A 22,766-nucleotide genomic window follows, 5' to 3' on the forward strand; every position below is an offset into this window, starting at 1 on the left:
GAAGATTACACTCAAGTCCCAAATCTTGCAAGCACCGCAGGGCTTGACATTCAAGATTCAGTTTGTGTTTTTCAATCTTTTAGCATTTTTTAACAGAAGGTATGTTGATGTAAAATTACCCAAAAGGTTAGAACTGTTATTATGTATAAACGCTTTGATGTCTATCCCCCTGGATATCAACCAAATCAAGCCATTTCAGATAGCCAATCTGCTTCTTTGATGATATTACATAATATACTTGGGTTACTCTAATTGGCCCATCAGTCACAGCTGAGTGGTGTAAGGACACCGAGTACTTAACAATCAAACATTTAGTGTCTAGTGAACAGAAGGCCATGCCCCCTCAGCCTACAGAGAGCTGGCAGTGCTCAGAGAGGGTGACCTAAAACACTTATAACAAATCGAATTATACAACTGAAGCCTAAAAAAGGATACTCATGACATTAATAGTCCACAATAAGCAATTTATGACATCATTATACTGGATTTTTAACACCCATTATCTGCCAAATGTGGGTAGAATTCAGCTAAAAGAAAAGTGGTGCCGAAAAAAGGCCCTTCCTGTGGTGGCATTTTGAAAGGGATACCACCATTGTGTTCGCCATCAAAAGCTATACGCATAGGACTGCTCTATCTCCCCTACATTTAGACATCGGGACGAGGCACTGCACTGTCAACTCTTTGGTTTCTGTTCTACGGTTCCCCCACACAGGGATTTGAGTCATAAATATTCAACATGTTTGATATTCCTGACTGGTTTGTGAGTAGATCGTTAGGCTTCCGATTGAATCCGTCCACACCTTGGACTTACATAAGACCTTATGGCAAATCTGTTGTCTATTGATCAGACTGGACACCGCTCCTATTGAATTTGGATTGTATAAAAACTGTCGGCAGAGTGCTTTCATAGCCTACATGCTACCTATTAAGTATCTTTTGAACAATACAGTTTTTCTTTCCTGTTTTTGGTGGGTAGGCTATAGCACACACAACATGTAAAATGTATTATTTCCTTCTCTGCCTGGCTACACCCACATTTCTTTATAAATAAATAAAAATGTCAGACTAGGAAAACCCTATTTTCTATAATAGGCTATGTTTTAAAGAAATTGGCAGATTACAAGGGCTTTTTGTTAGGCTAACAGAACCAGCTAAATAAATATGTAATCGATGTTGTCCTTGGCTGATTTCTACCTGCTAAGAGCTGATGCCACCTCATTTAGAACTACAAGGCTGTGAACTAACTGCTGACATCACTCCTTGAGTTACCGCACTATTGCTGTGTGCCCTTGAGCATGGCACATCATCCACACCAGATCTAGTTCCATGGCTAACAACTGTGCTGCTACCAATTACCAATTACCAATACCATAACCTACTACATTGAAATTGGTCATCTGAAAGAAAAAAATATACAAGTTCATAACAGGTTGGCCATGTGGGCAATGTGGACTGTAATGAATCCCGGTTTCCTCATAATTCTCCAGGTTAACATACTGTAGTAGAAATGAAGAGTCTTTACCGTCCACTGGGAGGTGAACACTATGGGAATCTCCGAACACCACAGTTGATATGATACTCAGTCACAGGTCGTTTGCAATGGTAAACTGTCCCAGCACATCTCATGGTTGCACAGCTCATTGCTGTGATGTCATTCCTGGGAGTGATTTACACGACTACAGGTTGTGGAACCATGGTTTTCTGTCACTACATGATGCCTTCTTGACATAATTCACAGCTGCACATGTGTAGCTCCAGCGGTCCTGTGCGGTAGCGGGGACTCGAGGGGCAAGGCCACGCCACTACCCGACTTCCACTGTAGCTTGCCCAGACTGTCCTGCAGCAGCTGGGCGCAGCCGGCTAGGTCCATGTAGTGCAGAGCAGAGTAGATGTCGTCCAGGGCCACGTGGGCACCCTGGCTCCACAGCCTCAGCATCAGGTACTGTTTCTCCAGGGAGCACAGGCCGGCCTCCAGCTCCACACGCTCCAGCTGCTGGTCGGCCACTGACAGCAGCCGCAGGAACTCCTTCCAGCGTCGCAAGGGAACCTCCTTGATGACGGCATAGAGGACGGTGGCAGGCCAGGCTGAGAGGAGACAAGGACAGGCAGAGTGTTGAGGGAGGTAGGGAAATCAGGGTATTGGGTATCACAATGATATTGGTGCAAAAGCTTGGCCACCAAGTATTATCTTTACAGCACTATGGATCATCAACCTGAGCATGACATAAGAGCACCGTGTGACTATGGTCAATAGACCTCTCACAGGGGACGTATTTTACGGCTGCTCCCAAGTCTCCAGAATCTCCTGCAGCTATAGGGAAATGAATGGATTATTACTAGATAGCTCCTAGTGTCATCTGTGGTTCATGCAGCTGTGGTCCCGTGAACAAAGCCTTCTAATATACATAAGGCAGGGGGGATTTTAAGCGGCAGTAAAACATTTTCCCATTAACACCACAGGTAGTATCAAGGATACTGGAAAAGGAGAACGGGAAAGGAAAAGACCATTAATGTCCGCCATAGACTGAAAAAAGAAGGCACCGGGGCTCGTCATAATGACGTGAACACGTGAGAGGTCTATAGAGAGCCTTCTTAGGAATTGGGGCATAATATACCGGTAGAAGAAGCAGGCAGCATGCTCTGTGGTTGACGGGCTGAGACACTTGCTCATCACTATCTGCTTTGTCGTTTCCTCTGAAATTGAACTTCTAGCTGATCTGAATCAGTGACAGGCCTCCTACACACAGTGAGCCACGCGGCCGGCCTGAGATAAGCAACCGTGCTGCTGACTGAGTGGAAAGAGAGAAGAAGGTGCAGCAGTTCCTCTTCTGAAAAAAACCCACAGTGGCTCGCGATACGATGGGACGCAGTAGCGCAATGCTGATAAAGGTCACATCGACTACTCATCTCTGTTGACCTTCACCACCTTTGTTTTTTAAAAGTAAAAACAGTCATTTATTTTAGGGACTATAAGCAGTTAACCCAAAACATTTTCAATAAACATATCTAGGAACAATTTTCTACTGAACTACACCCCCATAATAATGAATGAGGGTGTACTTCGGTAGAACATTTTTCCTACATGCAACTGCTCACAACAAGTTCTGTGTGTACTATCCTGAGTAACCGGGTCATGATTTCTGGAAAGAGACATTGGGCTTCATTCATGAAGCGATATAAGAACAGATTTCATTCTTAACTACCTCTTATTTTGTTCTTACCTGGGATTCAGCAATGTTTTCTTATTGTTGCTTTTCTCTCAGGCAAGACCAAATTCTAAGAGTGTCGAGAGCACTCTTACCCAGATAAGAAACTCTTACCCAGATGAGAAACATTTAAAAAAGCCTACCATTCATAATAATAATAATAATAATACATCAGATTTATATAGCGCTTTTCCTAATGCTCAAAGACACTTTACAAAACAAACAATATAATACAATACAGTTTTAGTAGATAAAATAAAAAAATATATATAAAAAGGTGAGAGAGGAAGGAGTTCATGGGTTGAAAGCAAACCATTGGTCAATTGCCCCCAAATACGACTTTATAAACCCATAACTTTTCAATAATAATAATAATTATTATATTTTAAATTATTATTGCATGCGCTCTGCTTCTGAAATGGATTATATATTGCTGTTAGAACAGTTAGATGCTGGCTGCCCAGGCCGTACGCATAGAACGCATATTTACAACCTCTCCTCCCCTCTCCTCTCATCTATTCTCTTCTCTGCTCCCCACCTACAAGTTCTGAGCGCACTCTGGGTTTTAGCCACAGGGACCTTATCAGAGAGAGATGACAGGTGACAGATCCGGTATTTCCGAACCTACTGCGCGATTGGTTCCTTGACAAGCGCGCAGTCGTTCAGTATTGACAAAGCCTACTTTGCTGGAACTATTTATTTCGCACTATACAGTACGCATATGTACAAGTATAAGGGTTTATAAGGGTATAAGTATTGAGTTTAAGAATGAGTGGGATTCATCATGCAAGACACCTGGGTAAGAACAGATTTGGACGGAATGGCTTGATGAATGTGGCGGTGGCTTTTCTTATTGTTCTCTTAACACATTGAGTGCCACGGACGCGTTTTGTCGTTAGTTCATGCCGACCTTTGAGTGCCCCCGACGCTATATAGCGTTTATTATTATTATTATAATTTTTTTGGCGATTTGAATTCATATTTCATCAATCGAGCCTCGGGTTAGTGCTGCAGAGTCTCTCTGAGCTCAATTGGGAAGATACCGCCCCCTATCGTCTCTCCCTGTGTAACTGCACACCATTACTTTACACTGCTGAAGGGGGGGTGGCCAGTTTGCTCATTTTACTTTTCCCTCAAGCCAACTGAAGGATCGATTGTGCTCGCCGGCCCGGAAAACGCGTGGATTATGTATTTACAGGACCCAACACTGTAATCAATAAGCGTGATCGATATTTGGAATGGCGATCAGGAATTGGAATAATCTTTTTGGATAACATCTGATCTCAGGTAAGGAATTTATTTTACCAGTCTTAGGATAATCAGAGCTGTTTTCACAGAGATATAAGCGTTTGCCCTATGCGTGTGTGTGTGTGTGTGTGTGTCTGTGTGTGTGTGCGCGATCAGGAAATGAGAGAATAGATTTCAGCCCGCCTCTATAGCGTGCATAAGTACACATATACTATCGATAATCTAGCGTTTATTTGAAAACTATTCCTAAATAGGACAAAAAATTAGGGCGGCTACGTGGCGTAGTGGGCAAGGCGCTCGCCACGAATGCGGAGACGCTGGGCTCGCCTGTTCGAGCCCAGCGCTCCACATTGCTTTCAGTTTAGCTGGTCGTTCATACTAATACACATTGGCCGTATTAGGGGGTGGGAAACTGATGGGTGGGGATCGGGCGTTGTGGACAGCGACTCCTACAGGTCGGTTGGTGCGCCTGCGCAGTAGAATCAGGAAGTGTCGGGGGCAGCGTGAGCCTCCCACGCGTTACTCCTCGCCACTGAGAGATCGAGCTGCGCAGGTGAAAAGATGCGACTGCTGTTACCTCAAGTACCGGAGGGGACTTGTGCTATGTATGACTTAGTCCACATTGCAGCCGGCTTGTGGGAGGCAAGAAACAGCGTTCGTGACAGGGGAGGGTTGAATTGGATGATACGAAATTGGGATGGGAGAAAATATAGAAAATGGGAGAAAAAGTGGATAAAAAAAAAAAATAGGCCGAAAAAATTACAACGTTTTTGTGTATGCTAGAATATTCCAGTAAATGCCTTTTATCACGGAATCTATATATTTTCCTGAAAAACGAGGGCTTTTCAAAATGCTATAAAACGAAAATGAACCGATTAAAAAACAATCTGTTTCGACAATGTTGACTGCAAATGTAGACACATAGCCATAATTTAAGACAGAGATTATGCGTTCACAACGCTATCATTTAAGTGGGTCTTGGCATTTAACCATGTTTCCCATGTTAATGGCTGGGCACTGAAAGTGTTAACAGACAGGTAAGCAAGAATATAAGAAAAATAATAACAGAGTATTGTTGAATGAGGCCCATTGCTTTAGATATTTCTTTGGTGCACCACGAGTCAAGTGCCTTTCAGCTCCATTGTATAGAGAAGTGATGGCATACGGCTATGCTTTGCTCGCTTCATATCACAGCCGGGCAAATTTGACTGAACATATCTGAAATTTACTTTTGATCTCCCTGACGACGGTACGTCATGATATTTTATTTGAATTACTCAGAAGCATTTTATATTACCTAAACATAAAATCCGGAGACTGGAGAGTCTGTTTACTGGGGGCTGACATCTTGATTCAAACTTGCTCCATTACCAGCTTCCTCCTTCCTGTGGGACCTGCTTTACTCCATGCTGACTTCCCTGAGCTGAGCCCCAGGCCCCCCTGGCCTTGTTGTACCTTACCTACAATCAGACCAGGCTGCAGAAACAAATTAGTGGGGGGGCATAAAATGTTCTCGGGGGGGCACAATGGTTTTTCAACACAGGTTCCCTTTTATACGTTTCAGCTGGGACAGCGGCGCTGTGGCTTGCTTGGCGCTGCCCACGGTGCTGAACTAAACAGCAGAGAGGCAATTGAAAAATCTAATTTCTCTATATCTTAACACTTTGATTGCCTAAGGTTAAATTCATGATATACCATCCGTTGCCAGCTCTATTTAACATGGAGAAGTTCCCCTTCTTTGCAGGGCTATAACTTTTTAAATTCTATTGCTAGATTGCCATTATTAGGGCCCATTCAAGGTCCTATATGTATTGTTCATGGTGTAGCAACGTTAAACTTTTTCATTCACATATTCATACTAAAATATGATCTAAAGTATAAGTATGTTTTCATCTCTTTCTGCAGCTTTCTCCAGAACGTGATTTATAGCCCCAAATACATTATATTGATGATGAAATACAGTTTGGTAGGAATCTGTGCGAGATCAAAAATTTCAATTGGACGTACTTCTAGAAGTTTCTACGTATCATCTGATATTGACCGGATGGGCGGGGGATCGTTTATAATTCCGTGGGCAACGTTTTACCATTCATCTAATGTGGGTCAAATGTTCATCATAGCAGTTAGTGTCGAACACTGTAATATTACACGCTAAAACTCACCCCAGTCTCCGCGGGCCGTTGGGCGATCAGCGTGGGGTAGACAGTTTTCCATTATGGGATGTTGAAATACCCGGTCCATTTCCAGGTTGTATAATAATATATACGTCCAAATCATGTTGTTTTTTCGAGTTATTTGCAGCGATCGATGTTCACTGTGTGAAGACTGAGTCTCTCTAACATTAGCGAGTGCCCAGACCACATATGGAGTGAGTCCTGCCGGGTTAAAGGTAACATCCGTTTTTTCGATCTGCCGATCGGCCACCAGATGGCGGTCTTGAACCGCTAGAGGATTGAGAGGAGATCACACTTGTGTCTCAGGGCCCCGGAAAGGAAATATGATTCCGATCACAGATTTTTGAAATATTGATATCAAAGACGAGTTACGGCGTCTTCGGCAACTTGAGTTTGGCGGGGAAGGACGCCTAAACTCGTCCTTTGGCAACTAAAGTGTTAAGAACTTTCACTTATACAAAAACAGACTGAACGGATATATATAACAGACCTGCTGGGGCAGCGGACTGAGAGCAGGGGACACAAACAGGCTGGATAAGATGGTCAAGAAGGCCAGTAGCGTGGTTGGGGTGGAGCTGGACTCTAGCGAGGGTGGCGGAGAGGAGGAACCTTGCTAAGCTCCAGGCCATCATGGAAAACCCCTCCCACCCACTATACAGACTTGGCTGACAGGAGGAGCATGTTATAGGCTCACACTACCTAAATGCAGCACTGAACGGCACAGGAAGTCCTTCATTCCGACAGCCATCAGACTATACAATGCATCACTGTGCCTCACTGCATCACTGAGCACAGAGTGACAGTTACCATCTTCCTGGACTCTTACTTTTTAAACAGCACTGTGCAATATTACACCTACTGTAGATTTCAGTATATTTTTACTGTATTTATTTACTGTATCTTTTATTCTATTTTTATTCTATTTCATTTTATTCTATTCTTAGGCCATTTGTTTTGTTATTCTTATTTGTGACTTTTTCTGTCTAAATGTTTAATGTTGAGTGATTTGCAGTGTCAAATTTCCCTCAGGATAATACATTTCTATTCTATTCTATTCTATATCTTTGAAAAGTCTCCATTTATTCAACACTTCTGAATTCACTAACAAACTGAACTGAAAAAAATAAGGTGCATAAAAAAGCAAACAAAATTCCTCCACAGGCTACTCACCATCATAAGTAGAGCGGCAAGCGGCGTTTGGGGACAGAGGGAAATCTTCTTAAAACACTGCCCCTCCACTCATTCCTGAACTTTTTTGTTAAGTCCTTCTCTTTAACTGAATTAAATTGGCATTAGTTGCGTCGATGAAGCATACTAAGGCGATGTTCTGTAAAGACGTTCTTGAGGGTAGAAAACGAATTCTCACAGAGTGCCGTGCTAGCTTCAGTAGTGTTGTTGTTGACATCAGTGCCCACTAGGGCTGTCCCCGACTAAGGATTTGGATAGTTGACTTTGATTGACAAAAAAAAATAAAAATAAAAAATTTACCAGGGTGGGCACAGCTGACTCAGTGGGCGGGCCCGGCCCCCTAATGCCCGCCCATGGCGCCGGGACGCTTATTGCTTATTCCCAGAGGAAGAGTGCTGCCGAGTGCTTCCGCGTTTTCCCTGATTGGCTGCGACACGCCCCGCGGCAGCCGCGGAGCGGAGCGGCAGAGCTTGCGGCAGAGCTTGCGGCATTATGTAGCCGTAATCCCCGATGATTTTCATTCGACGCTTAGCTCAACTGGCAGCGCTGCGGTCCTGCGGTCCGTTGGTGACAAGTTCGAATCCCTTCAATTTTTTTTTTTTTTTTTAACGTGCATTCTTTCGCCGGTTAAGTTTAGGCATGTTAACTTAAGGTTAAGGTTAAGGTTAGGCATTGTTTCGGAGTTGGTTAAGGTTAGAAGGGTTAAGTTTAGGCGCTGTTAAGGAGCCGGTTAAGGTTAGAGTTTGTCTTAGAGAATGGCAATATTCTTTCGGAGTTGGTTATGGTTATGGTTAAGGTTAAGGTTAGGCATGGTTAAGGTTAAGGTTAAGGTTAGGCATTGTTTCGGAGTTGGTTAAGGTTAGAAGGGTTAAGTTTAGGCGCTGTTAAGGAGCTGGTTAAGGTTAGAGTTTGTCTTAGAGAATGGCAATAGACAGCCTATTTCCGCGCTGCAGCGCGAGGCAATAGACAGCCTATTTCCGCGCTGCAGCTCTCTCGCGCTGCCGTGGTCACATGGGCGTCATTGGCCAATCAGAGAAAACGCGGAAGCACGCAATGCACTCTTCCGCTGGGAATAAGCTACACGCCGCCGGGACTGCCTACAATGGTCCTCATTCTTAAACGGACATACGTAAAAGTTACCAAGGAATTCCTTCGTAACTCGATTTACGTACTTATTCGGCATTCTCCAATGGCTTCGTATTGTAAATTTGTTGTAGGATTTATGTAGGATTTACAAACTCGAAATGGCAGTCGTAAGTCGGACAGACCGGTGTGTGCCCGTGTTTTCAACAGCTTTCTCTGGGACAAGTCATTGGGGATTGCCGATACTACAGACATCCGTGGAATTAATGAATTATAATGATATTAAATACGACAATATTTGTATCATTAACAATTATGTTTTGAATTTATAGTCCTGACTCAATGAGGCATTGTGAGCATTACACACACACACACACACTGCAAACTAAATAAATAAGAATATAATAGAATAGAAATACTTCAATCATCCCGAGGGAAATTTGGCACTACAAAACGCTCACAGTAAACATTTAGGTAGACAAACAAATCACGAATAAGAATAACAAAAGATTGCCTAAGAATAAAATAAGCCTAAGAATAAAATAATAATAAGATAAAATAAAGTATGGTCCGGGATTCACATTTCCTATGTAATGTATGTACATTCTATAAATATACAGTAAAAATACAGAGATCTACATTAAGTGTACTGTAAGTGTAATATTGACAATGTTGTTTTAAAAGTAAAAGTCCAGGAAGATGGTACAGTAACTGTCACTCTGTGCTTAGTGATGCAGTGAGGCACAGTGATGTATTGTAAAGTCTGATGGCTTTCGGAATGAAGGACTTCCTGTGCCGTTCAGTGCTACATTTTGGGAGTGTTAGTCTAGCACTGAACATGCTCCTCCTGTCAGCCAAGTCTGTGTATAGTGGGTGGGAGGGGTTGTCCCTGATGGCATGGAGCTTAGCAAGGCTCCTCCTCTCCGCCACCACCGCTAGAGAGTCCAGCTTCACCCCTACCACGTTACTGGCCTTCCTGACCAGCTTATCCAGCCTGTTTGCGTCCCCCGCTCTCAGTCCACTGCCCCAGCAGGTCAAAGCGTACAAGAAGGGGCCCGCCACCACCGACTCGTAGAACATCCTCAACATCCTTGTACAGACGTTGAAGGAAGAACTAAACCGACCGCCATGAATATAGCTACTGTATAGTGGAATATACTGTATTAATATGCCATATACAGTATGTCTTCTTCTCTATGACATTATTTATTGTTGGTTTGATTTATTCCTATTGCTAGAACTAAATAAATGCGTGGAGAAACAACTTAGTGAGGCAGCCTCAGCGCACAAGCGCACACACACACACACACACACACACACACACACACACACACACACACACACACACACACACACACACACACACACACACACACACACACACACACACACACACACACACACACACACACACACACACACACACACACACACACACACACACACACACACACACACACACACACACACACACACACACACACACACACACACACACACACACACACACACACACGTACTGTATACGTGCAAAATGAATTGTTCCAGCAAAGTAGGCTTCTATTATTCTAATGACTTGTTTTATTAGGTATTATAGTAGTAAGTCCTACTGTAGAACATGACATATTAGCATGACATCTCATTTAGTAATGTCAATACTGAACGATGATTGGCTCTTTATCTCTGGAGCATTTATTTATCCACTCTGGTTGGATGGTGTATTGTACTTGTGCTGTATAATGACAATACATTTGAATCTAATCTCATTTTGAGATCAGTCGCAAATCGCTTCCGCACTACCTGTTGAATGGGTCAGCATGGTGCAGATGCAATGCCGACTCTTTCGCTGTTTTGCACACGGCCCTCGTCGTTTTGCACACGGCCCTCGTCGTTTTGCACACGCCTCCTTCGCCTTATAAGGAGCTGGCAGGGCGTGTCTGTATGCAAATTCAGGTGTACGAGAACACGCTTTGCAGTTTAAGAATGAGTGATGTATTTCATTCATGGGAACGCAGCTGCGAAGATTTTTGCCACTTACGGAGACCATTTCACGCGTTCAGGAATCCGGAGGAGGATCTTTGTAAATTTGTTGGTACAAATTTGAGGACCAATGTCTGTATGCCTAAGAGCTGCCTCTGCTTCCTGTACTGCCTGTCTTGGGTTACATTTCCTTCCTCTAGTTGGATTTGGGACCAAATTACTAACTACTGTATCTTTGCTCTGTTCTCACCTTCACACACTTAAACTCCTATGTTAGACTTGTTACTGGTAGCTGTAGAATGCCTTTGCCAACAATGCCACACTACTAATACACTGAGGAACTCCTAGCCATTTCCTAATGCAAGAATTAACCAATCTCTCAAGCCTTTCTACCTTTGATATTGGTACTTCCTATATTTAATATTTATCATCTTCATCCTAGCCCACTTGAGATTTAACTTCTCCACTAATCTTTTTGTACAAGACATTGTCCTGGTCACTAATGTCATGTCATTCTTGTAAGCCCTAATTGGTGGGAGGCTCAAGGCTCTAATAATTACTTCCATCGCCATTGTGAATGCTAGTGGGGAAATAGTACACCCTGCCATAATGCCTATAGTCTATGCCATGCGGTTGTCAAATCTTTTTTTTTTAATCCACTTTTTCTCCTTATTTTCTATTTTTCCCCCATCCCAATTTTGTATAGCCAATTCTCCCTTTCAATTCTCCCCTCCCCTGTCTTGAACGTTGCTAGACTATGCCTCCCACTGGTCAGCTGTAGTGAGGATAGAAGCCTTGCATCACGTGTCCCGATACTTCCTGTCTCTGCTGTACAGGCGTCACCCAACCGACCTGTAGGAGTCGCTGTCCACAACGTCCAATCCCCACCCATCGACATTCCACCCGCTACCTCTGCCAATTGAGATAGTATGACGACTGGCCCAAGCCGCAGGCAACGCCTATGCGGTTGTCAAATCTGTAGTACTAAAGCCCATTATAATATCTTGGAAGTATGCGTTCACCAAGTTTACAATCTAAATAAATCAAACGCACTCCAAACAAGACTATGCAGTACTGAACCGAATGCATTTGCCAGATCTAAAAATACCACATGTAAATCTCTTTTCTCTATCTTGGCAAAGCTTATCTGATGCCATATCATGCTTGTGTGTTCTATGCATCCGGCAAACCCTGGGATACCTGCTTTTTGCACTGTGGTGTCTATTAAACTATTCATTTCTTGGTAGTTTGCTAGCCTCTGTGCCACTCTTTTTTAAATATTCCTCTACCTCTTGCTTTGAAGCTTTGAGGTGTCCTCCCTTTCATCTAACAAACTTATATGGATCCCTATAAAATGCTGCCCTGACTCGCTCATTATTCTTTCTCTTCCTCCTAAGTTGTTCTGCCCTCCTGAGTACTGCTAACCAATTTCTTAGATCTTCCTGCAAAACATTAATTCCCTCTTTCTCATCTACTGACACCTTTCTCCACTGCTTTTCTATTAACCGTCTCCCATTCTTTCCTTTAATTTGCAGTCTATGTTGCTTGGCTGTGATGAATGAATGAAGGTGACTGCAACTTGTTCTTGTTCGCGGACGACTCAGCCCTGCTGGTCTCTGACAAGAACAAGTTACAGGTTGAAAAAACCCTCAGCTCGATCAGAACTCGGCAGAATCTGCACCTGGCTCGCTGATAACAAACTATCATTACACCTGGGTAAAACAGAGTCCATTCTCTTCTGATCAAATAACAAACTCAGCAAGACCGACGGCTTCTCAGTTACAGTGGGTGACAATATTGTCACAAGAAAATTACATACCTAGGTTCCATCCTAGAGGCAAATCTTTCCTGTGACAAAATGGCATCCAATGTAATAAAAAAAAGTCAACCAACGAACTAGATTCTTGTACCGGATCTCCTCTCTGGTAAACAAGAATACCCTGAAGACTCTGGCAGGAGCACTCATTCAAGGGTACTACGACTATGCTTGCACCTCATGGTACCAAAGTACCTCAAAGGCACTAAAAACAAGATTACAAACATCACAAAACAAACTGGTCAGACTACTACTTGACCTTACTCCTAGAACCCACCTCACCCCTGCCCACTTTGACTACCTATATGGCTTAGAGTAGACGACAGAGTACAGCAACTTGCAATGGGCCTGGTCTACAAGATACACTACACGACTAAGGTACCCATGTACATGTCAAAATACTTCCCAAAGGTCAGTGAATACCACAACCACAACACCAGAGGGAGCTCCACAAATCATGTTAAACCCAGATTCGGCTCAAACAAGGGACTAAACACGTTTCGCAATTATGCCACATCAATGTGGAACGCCCTACCCAAAGCTGTAAAGGAATGTGAATCACTACCCACTTTCAAAACTGTAAATGTACAGTAAATGTCCTAACCCAATAATACACAAGACCCTCTTCTTGGGACCAAGTAAGGTTTTGTCGATATTCCAATGTACAGTTTTGCTTGTACAGTTGTACAGTTTCCCCCACCCTGTGGGTCCCCCATTTTCAATATGATATGAAGCAAGCAAAGCGTAGTGTACATACAGCCGGGAACCAGCTAACTGTCTGGTGCTATAACCAAGGTGAGTGTGGCGTTAGCCACAGATGCTAACACTAGAACCAAAATGGGTGTGTCATTAACCACAGAGACTAACACTAGAACCAAGGTGGGTGTGGCATTAGCCACAGAAGCTAACACTAGAACCAAGGTGGGTGTGGCATTAGCCACAGAGGCTAACACTAGAACCAAGGTGGGTCAGGCATTAGCCACAGAGACTAACACTAGAACCAAGGTGGGTCAGGCATTAGCCACAGAAGTTAACACTAGAACCAAGGTGGGTGTGGCATTAGCCACAGAAGTTAACACTAGAACCAAGGTGGGTCAGGCATTAGCCACAGAGGCTAACACTAGAACCAAGGTGGGTCAGGCATTAGCCACAGAGGCTAACACTAGAACCAACTAAGGTGGGTGTGGCATTAGCCACAGAGGCTAACACTAGAACCAGGGTGGAGTACAGAGTACCATCAAGCAGTAGTCAGATAACATGACAGTAAGGTTGGGGGTTGGGCAATAATCCAATATTGTCATTTATCGCATCGTGATCATCGGCATAATATTGTGAGGAAATTATAACAATGTGATATTGTTATCTACATGAAAGATAACCACATATTAACTTAAAGTTCCCTCAAAACGACATGTATTTTGAGAGTTTTGGTTTTACATTATCATCAATTCAATGTAACAAGCAGCAATTGGATTTATTTACCTTGTGATTTTTGCATACATCAACAGATATCAGAAGAATCTCAGATGATTATCGCAATATGGATTTCTTTCATATCACCTCAGCCTTACATGACTGTACATCTTACCTCTGTGTTCTGTCTTGGGCAGCAGAGGAGTGCTGTGGGTTCGATACTCCGATGTGTTGGGGATATGAGAGAGGGTCACCAGAGTTCCTTCATGTATGTCCAGCATCTTGGGGAAGGAGACACCAGTTAGAATGGAATTATTATTGGAATGGAATGTTGGAACCTACTGTATGGTGCACAGAGTTTGGGTAAATCTGCATTTTATAATGATGCCCCTAGCTCATGGAATGAACTCCAACAATGAACTCCAAGACCTTGATCACTAATCATCGTCAATCAAGTTGTATGTGTTTTAATTAGGGCTGGGACTTTATCGCATTCATTTCGATTAATTAACTACAGAAAGAATTAAAAGTAAAAAAAAATTATGCATTTAATCGGATGATGATTTTTCTTTATTGTGTAAGAATGTTACATTTCAAAGGAGACCAGACTCATGCATGTGCTATAAGTATAATAAATCGCAAATAACTTTCTTTCTTAGTCTGGTTTGTTCATAAAAAAAATAAAATAAGAGAAATTGAGATCAATCAAGATTTTTTTTTTCAATGGTCAACTGTTCTGGAATGTACTTGAAAGTACTGCGTTTTACTTTTACCTCGAAAGTGCTTGAGTTTACAAAAGGTCCTTTGCGCTATATATATTATTCCTAAAATTGCTGCACTTTGTTAAAAATGGCATTGATCTGTTGGTCTGTGTAGTAGCTAATACAGGATTTTGCTGCTTAAACGTATGTATAATGTATATTCATTGATTCACTCGTATACCAAAATTCATTTGAATTGACAAATTTTGCTTTTCGCATCAAATATTGATATGCGATTAAAATGTGATTAATTTTGATGAATTAACTATAAAGTCTCGAATTAATTCGATTAACATTTTTAATCGAGTCCCACCACTAGTTTTAATTGATTTGGTATCCTTGCTTTTGTATACCCTCTTATTCTTATTGTTGTGATTTTCTATGCTGTGATTTCTATGCTGTATTTACTATTGCTTATCTCTGTATGTAAACTCCACGTAACTGTAAATGAGGGAAATCTCAGTTGCCTTTTGAGTATAAATAAAGGTTTGAAATTAAATAAAATTCAAATCAATCACCCCCCTTTTTTTCACAGATAACTCCATAAAGGTTTCAAGTGCAAAGTTGTATAGTATGTAATTGCACTTATACAGAAAGATGTTCTGTAAATTATACTTCACAGCCTGATTTTAGGTTTCAGTGTCTGCATGGCATGGACCTACTGCTTTACTACTTCCTGTCCTCTCTTATCTTATGGGCTACATGCTGTAACACACACACACACACACACACACACACACACACACACACACACACACACACACACACACACACACACACACACACACACACACACACACACACACACACACACACACACACACACACACACACACACACACACACACACACACACACACACACACACACACACACACACACACACACACACACACACACACACACACACACACACACACACACACACACACACACACACACACACACACACACACACACACACACACACACACACACACACACACACACACACACACACACACACACACACACACACACACACACACACACACACACACACACACACACACACACACACACACACACACACACACACACACACACACACACACACACACACACACACACACACACACACACACACACACACACACACACACACACACACACACACACACACACACACACACACACACACACACACACACACACACACACACACACACACGGATATTTAGGATGACAATGAAACTGAATACAAACCAGTGAAGTTGTGTTGCTGGGGTGTTGATGTGGCTGTTCTGTTAGAATGAAATAACTAATGTTATCAAGGGGCTTCCTGCTTGAAATGCTTAAAACTGTGAAATGACATTGAAAAAGGATTACTCCGTACCATATATTTTTTGTTTAAGCAAAACGAGTTGTATGTGAACCTCATTCAATCTTTATTTAATCTCAAAGAATCATTGAAGAGCAAGCTCTCATTTACAATGATGTCGAGAAGTGGTTTGCTATTAAAGATTTAAACTGACCAAAAGATACTAATGAATTTAGTTTGAAAGTGCATTGTAAAACATTCCATATGTCTGGGGCACAGAAGCTAAAAGAAGATTTTCCTAATTCAGTGCAACCTCTAGGAACCTTAAGTGTAAACCAATCACCAGAGCAAGTACACACGTTCTCCGGCACACGTACACCGCTTAGTTCCAACTGATTGGTAGAAAGGCGTTCCATAAGCGCTGACATAAGTCAGAGTACAACAGCGCTGAAAGCTTTGCTTTAACTTTTTTCATGTATCACACTGTTCTTTACAATCAATTTGATACATTCTGTATGAAGCTGAACATTTGCTTTTATTTAGTGTCATGTGGTCCATTTCAAGAACAAAATGTAACGGTGGACTAAATAAAAAAAATAAATCATATTTACATCAAATTTCAACGTCATAATCATAAGTTACTCGATTAAAGGGTTAGACTGTTGTAACGGTTTAAATGGTATAAAACCAATACCACACTCAGGCATGTACTGTAGGGCTGTAATAGACCTCTTGCATGGTCACGTCATTATGACAAACCCCGGTGCATTCCCTCCCCCACCTATGGCATAAATTAACAGTCTTTTCGTTTCCTGTTTACCAGTAATTGTGTCCTTGATACTGCATGTGGGGTTGATGGTGAAATTGGTATGTTTTTTATGGATTTTATGTTTTGTACTGTGTGTTGCATTACCGTGAGAAGGGTCGCTGACGGGCAACTCTGGGTCCTTCTCACTTTGAAAGTAGGGCCACCTTCTGTCCGGTGCTGTGAGCTGGATCTTGGTGAACAGTAGCAGGATGACCAGCAGCAGAACGGTCATCAGGATCACCAGGAACAGCGGCATGGCCCAGTGCTGGCTGACTGTGAAGGACAAGCAGCACGATCACGCTTTGTGTGTGGCCAGGAAATGCATAACAGTGACATCGAAAGCTGATTCCACTCTCCTCATTGATAGATGGTCAACATCTATCAATTGTATTCCAGTTATATTCCTCTTGAGAAAATCACATAGTCTCACTTTCTGAAAATGTGGCATCCTTACCTAGAGTGTAGGTGCATCACTTGATTCCCCATATGGATCTGACTGTTTCTGGTTAACCAGTAGCCTCTTTAACCCTTTCACTGCCGCACTACCGAACAGTTAACCCTTTCACTGCGTCAATACAGAAGGTTAACCCTTTCACTGCCACACGACAGCAGGTTAACCCTTTCACTACCACAATACAGAAGGTTAACACTATCACACTACAGACAGTTCTGTTTCGTTAAGGCTTCGCTCAGCACCAGTAGCACTGTACTTCACTTCGTGTACATACACTGAATAAAAAAATGCCACCATGTACCTTTACATCCCCATATTCGTCTGACCACACCCCCTTCCGCTTACCTTCATAAGCAGGTGTGTGGTCACCTACTCGCCTCCTTCTTCACTTTCACCACAAGGAAGTGCCTCGGTAGATCCCCACTTGACGAGGTTGTTAGCTGAAGAAAGTTGAGACGTGTTTACATTGTGCTTATTTTTTTCTTCTCTCATATATTCGATAGAAAAACCTAAGTCATAATGTCTACTCCGGAGGGTCGTGTTCGCAGCGCCACTCTCCACCAGCGATTCTCCATTTCCGCCTCCGTCGTACGTCCTGGAGCGGGGCTGTTGCCTCTCTCGTGGTTGACAGCCACGCCCGGTAGGCGTCCGATGGGTAGTTCGCCTCTCCAAGGAGCTGGTGCACCGGTGCCGTCGCCTATGCGATGGCCTGGTTCTGGCTCTGGTTCCTCTGTTTCCGAGGAATCGTCCGCTGTTGGGCGGCCGGTTCCTTTGGTTCCAGGGGATTTGAGATGCAAACTTTTTGCGTCGGCTGGCTCCCGTCGCAAGATGGTGGCTTGCAGACACAAACGGCCAGGATTTGGTGAGTTGCTGGAGCCCAGTGAGGATGCGTTGGTCTCTACATGCCCGATGGAAACAGAGGATTACATGGTAGAGGCGGACGGGTTCTTATTTGAAGGCCCGGTGGAGACAGGTATCCCGCCCATCCAGGTAACACTGGAGGGGGGTGAGATGTCTCCTTGGGGCGCCTCGTTTGAAGACGTTGGAGAAGAACCTCTGACTCGTCGGCGGGATGCCCTGCTATCAGCCACATCGGAGTGTGGCTCCTTGACCAGTAGCAGCCTGCTGTATGTGAGGGATGCGGGCTCGGTGGAGGAAAGTCTGCAGGGGGAACTGCAGGCTTTGTTTCCCGAGCTCATGGCGGTGGCGGCAGTCGCAAACGGCATGCCGCTGCTGCAGCCACTGCCTGTTCCTGTCCCTGATGATCTCATAGGTCATTTTTTTTTTTTTTTTTTACTTTATTTTTTAGCGTTTATCGCTTTTCTGGTCAAGCATGACCGACAGAAACAGGTTGAAATGGGATGTAGAGCAGGGGAAGACATTCTGAGAAATTACGGCGGGTCCGGGAATCGAACTTGTGTCCCCCAGATCCGTGACGAGCACGGTTTTCCCCGACGCAGAAATAGCGCCGAGATATGCGGTGAGCTACGGGAGCTGCCCCTCATAGGTCATTTATGGCAGCGTCGCCCGATGAGAGGGGTGGACGTTGTCTACCCATTTTTCCCCTCAATGGGGGCCTATGTTCGTCAGGGCCAGGTGGTGTCCCACATCATAGGCCTCACCCCCGCAAGTTACAAGTTACGCGGGTGGCGGGTTTGGTCGACGGTATGAGGGAGGGCGTGCCACGGCTTGATAGGCCGATGGCCGCGCTACTCTGTCCGGAGGTGGTGTGGGAGCCATTACGGAAGCCGGTTCCTTAAGGGAAATCGGCTAGGTGGTTGGCATACTGGAGCGACCAGTCATTTATCGCCGGAACACAATCTCTAGCTGCCGCGTCTAACATCGCGCAGCTGGCAAGATTCATGTCCGGGATATTGACGGGCGGCATGGAGCAGAGTGATGTACAACATGACCAGCTCTCCCAGGCGGCAGGAGCTGTCCTGCATCTGACTCAGCTGCAGGCCATAGCCGCTGGGAAAGTGCGCGCCCTGGCAACTCTGAACCAGCGCCACCTTTGGCTGGAGCAGGCGCGTGTGCCGGAGAAGAAGAGGCTTCCACTTCTGACGGCACCCCTCTCCGATGCTGGACTGTTCGGGAAGGCCCTACAGTTGATGACCTCAACCTGTAGAGAGATGCAGGAGGAACGCTCCGTGCTTCAACCTCATTTTCCCCCTCCCGATGTTGCCGGTGGGGTCAGACGGCTGCCACGTCGTCGAGCGTCTTCCGCCGTGGCTGCTGCTGCCACCACCGCCACTGCTGGTCCTTCGAGGAAGAAGGCCAGGAGGAGAGAGAGCGCCGCCGCTACAGCCGACCCATCTACGCCCGGAGGTGACGGTAGGGACCGTCGAGACCAGCCGCCGATTGCTTACCGTCCCTCCGGGGCTCCCCGGGGTGGCAAATCCCGAGCGGCGCCGCTAGACCCAGTGACTTTTTTCCCCTGTGGTCCCCTCTGTTTTTCCCTTCCCGGCCTTGCCATATGATTTGTTTGAAAAATAAAAAGTTCCCTCTAAAGGGGGACTGTATTTTTTGTTAACACACTGTGTGTTTCTTCACCAAACATATGATGGGGTTGCAAAGTGTGAATCTTCACTAGTATGGGTTGATAGGAGGGTTACGTTCATGTTAAGAGCTTTAAGCAAGGTCTGCAGCCTACACTCGGTTGAAAAAGGTTTTTTTCTACCTCGGCCTGAGTCTCCACATAAGGTAGAGGTTACTTGTATGTTCTGTTGCTTGCACGAGTAACGTTGAGCTACAACACTGTTGTGTTGGTTGCAGTAATGCTCGTATGAACACGTACCACGGCTCAGCCGTTCTCGCTCTCTCTATCAGTGTTTTTCTATGTTCAACATGGATGCGGGTGTAGGATTCACACACACGCGCGACTTGGTTTTGTTGTAAACCCTGTTCACAGTTGTCTGTGGTTAGCATGCATTGTATTAGCTTGCGCTATTCATTAGCATTGCTATTAAAGGTATCGTGTGCTAAAGTTGTTGCTGTGTGCAAGGAAAGGGCTTGTGAGGGGGTACCGGATAAACCCCTCCTTCCCTCTTCTGATTGGTCAGGGGGTTTATTCATCTCTTGTCAGTCCAGTCAGGGCCAAGACGTCAGGCGACTTGGCAGGGAGGGGGGGGGGGGAAGGGTTCCCTAACTCTGCTCCTATTACACAGGCGTTGAGTATTGGGTTCCCCCCCGTCATAGCACACGTCACTACGCACGTTGCTATTGACGATGGCTTCCGTGAGTTAGACCCGTATGACGGTCTGTTGTTGTCAAAGTGTCGGGATAGAGCGTGGGTTCCACTATGCTCGATATATGTGTAACTTGAGTCGGTTGGTCACATGACTCAAGATTACCATGGCTTTTTCAATCTATGGCTCACGTGGGAAGTCTCTCTGGGGAACTCCGTCTAATCCTCTGTGGTGGGGGTGACTGGATATAAAAATGGAAACAGTTTTTATCCTCAGCTGTGTCAAATGGGATTCATACAGTCGGTGCTTCTTTTCTTTTTTAATAAAAAAGTGTGGAGTATAGGAAGCACCACACCCTTCTTGTCATTCTCCCAGGCGCCTTGAGGATTCAATGAAGGGTCTAAATTAGCCTGTTCATTGATGTGGTTGTGTCCCGACGCATGCATGGTGCTAGCTCGGGGTATTTCTGATGGGAATCATGCGGGTAGCTAGTACGCCTTGGTTGCTTGTGGTTAAAACAGCGTTTTTATAAAGCAACTGGGATGGAGGGTTTGTCCTCTTCCGAGAACCTGTTACTGGTTCTCGACGGGTTCTCGTTCATGTCTGGGGGATGTTAACGGAATAAGATCGGAACATAGGTAGAGGGGTCTCACGCCCTTGGGGTGGGCCACCGAGCACGGTTCACACCGGCCCGTCTGGGTGGCGCCCTCTTTTCATGTTTTTTGATCGACACGCATATCTGCCCCTTCTCACGGAGTAGGCAGGTCGGCGTGGTTAGGGCACGGGACTGGTTTTGGTCACGCTGGTCCAGGTCAGTTAACCCGTTGTCCGCCGGGGCTGCAGATCTGCTGTTCTGGTACCCTGAGGGACTTGGGCTTTTTTCGGGTGAAAAATGTCGGGTCGGCCCGGGGTGTCACAAGGTTAGGCGTTATGGAGACCCTTGTTGGGTACTCTTTTGTACCTGGCACTATCATAAGGGGCTGGTTCTCTTTTCTTCGCTCCTCTCTCACGCATGGCGAAGAGAGGGCTGTTGGGGTGGTCTTCTGGACCTCCTCTGGTAACCCTGTGTGCTTCCCGAGCCGCCGGGCCCGGTCCGAAGTAAAGTTTTGTTGATACCGTAGACCTGGGATAACCCTTTTTCCTTGAGGGGTTATAGGAACAACCACCGCATATGGTACCAAGGGGGTGGTTGATTCCCTGGTGTGTTGGAGCAGAGTCAACTCCCGGGTTACCCGGTTGAGTGTGCCCCTGCACGTTCATGACGTCTGCCAATCATGTCAGCCTTCTCTGCCTCAACCCCTCTGGGTGGGTTTTTTTTAATGGAGGCTTTGTCATGGTGATCAACAACGCCAGCATACGCCCCTTCCGCCGGGGGGGCTGTTTTCAGCTGACTCCTTTGGCGCCTGTCTCGTCCGCAGTGCTCCAGGCTCAGGTTACAGCCTGCTGCCTGGTTTCCCCGGTGCGCTGCCTGCTTCCGTTGGTTAACCTTTTGAGTGCTTACGGCCATGCTGACTGCCTGTGTTTCAGAGTCAGTGTGCCAGGCGGTGTGCTATTGGGGGGAAAGGGCCCGCTCTTGGAGGGGCCCTATCCGAATACGCTGGCGATGTGGGGGGCGGTGTCACTAAGTGACCACCTGGTGGGGTCTTGATGCCTGGCGTCATTGACCTCTCCAGGCCCCCTTTTTCCAGGGGATCCAGTCCCTTCAGTGGGACTGGGTCTTCCTTCGCGCTCCGCTGCTACGGCCTTGCCACGGGGTTAGGGTTGCTCTTGACCCCGTGATTTTGGGGGCAGTAACGAGGTTGTTCCTTCCGTTCGTTCCCTGGTGTCATGCGGGTTGTGCGTGTGTGTAGTCGTGGGGTCAAGCCACGGTCTGCTCACCCTGTGCGTTGAGTTGCTTGAGTTCCTCTTCGCCTGGTCGGATCCGTCTCCCTCCCGTAAGCCTCCAATAGGGAGGGTATCCTCCATTAGCGAGGGTCGGGGGGGCTCGGTCCTCCCCGGTCTGATGGTTGTGGGGGGCCTCAGCGGGGTGTATTTGTCGGGCTAAGGCTCCCGCTCAGCCATCGTTGTGCTACTAGTGCTGAGCGAAGCCTTAACGAAACAGAACGTAAGGTTATGTATATAACCAAGTTCTGTGAGTTATGGTGCGC

At 45.2% G+C, this 22,766-nt stretch overlaps 1 protein-coding gene across 1 annotated transcript; it reads right to left on the reverse strand.

The window, feature by feature from the left end:
• Positions 1-1,732: 1,732 nt before the first annotated feature.
• On the reverse strand, positions 1,733-17,233 carry LOC311244021 (tumor necrosis factor receptor superfamily member 1A; the record flags this gene model as incomplete). The annotated part of the gene is made up of 2 exons (XM_084333430.1): positions 1,733-2,085; positions 17,083-17,233. The coding sequence occupies 2 exons, from the start codon at positions 17,231-17,233 to the stop codon at positions 1,733-1,735; spliced, it is 504 nt and encodes a 167-aa protein (XP_084189556.1).
• Between the last annotated feature and the right edge of the window lie 5,533 nt (positions 17,234-22,766).

The sequence above is a fragment of the Notolepis coatsorum genome (assembly GCF_963971535.1).
Source record: "Notolepis coatsorum genome assembly, chromosome: 17".
Classification (NCBI taxonomy): domain Eukaryota; kingdom Metazoa; phylum Chordata; class Actinopteri; order Aulopiformes; family Paralepididae; genus Notolepis; species Notolepis coatsorum.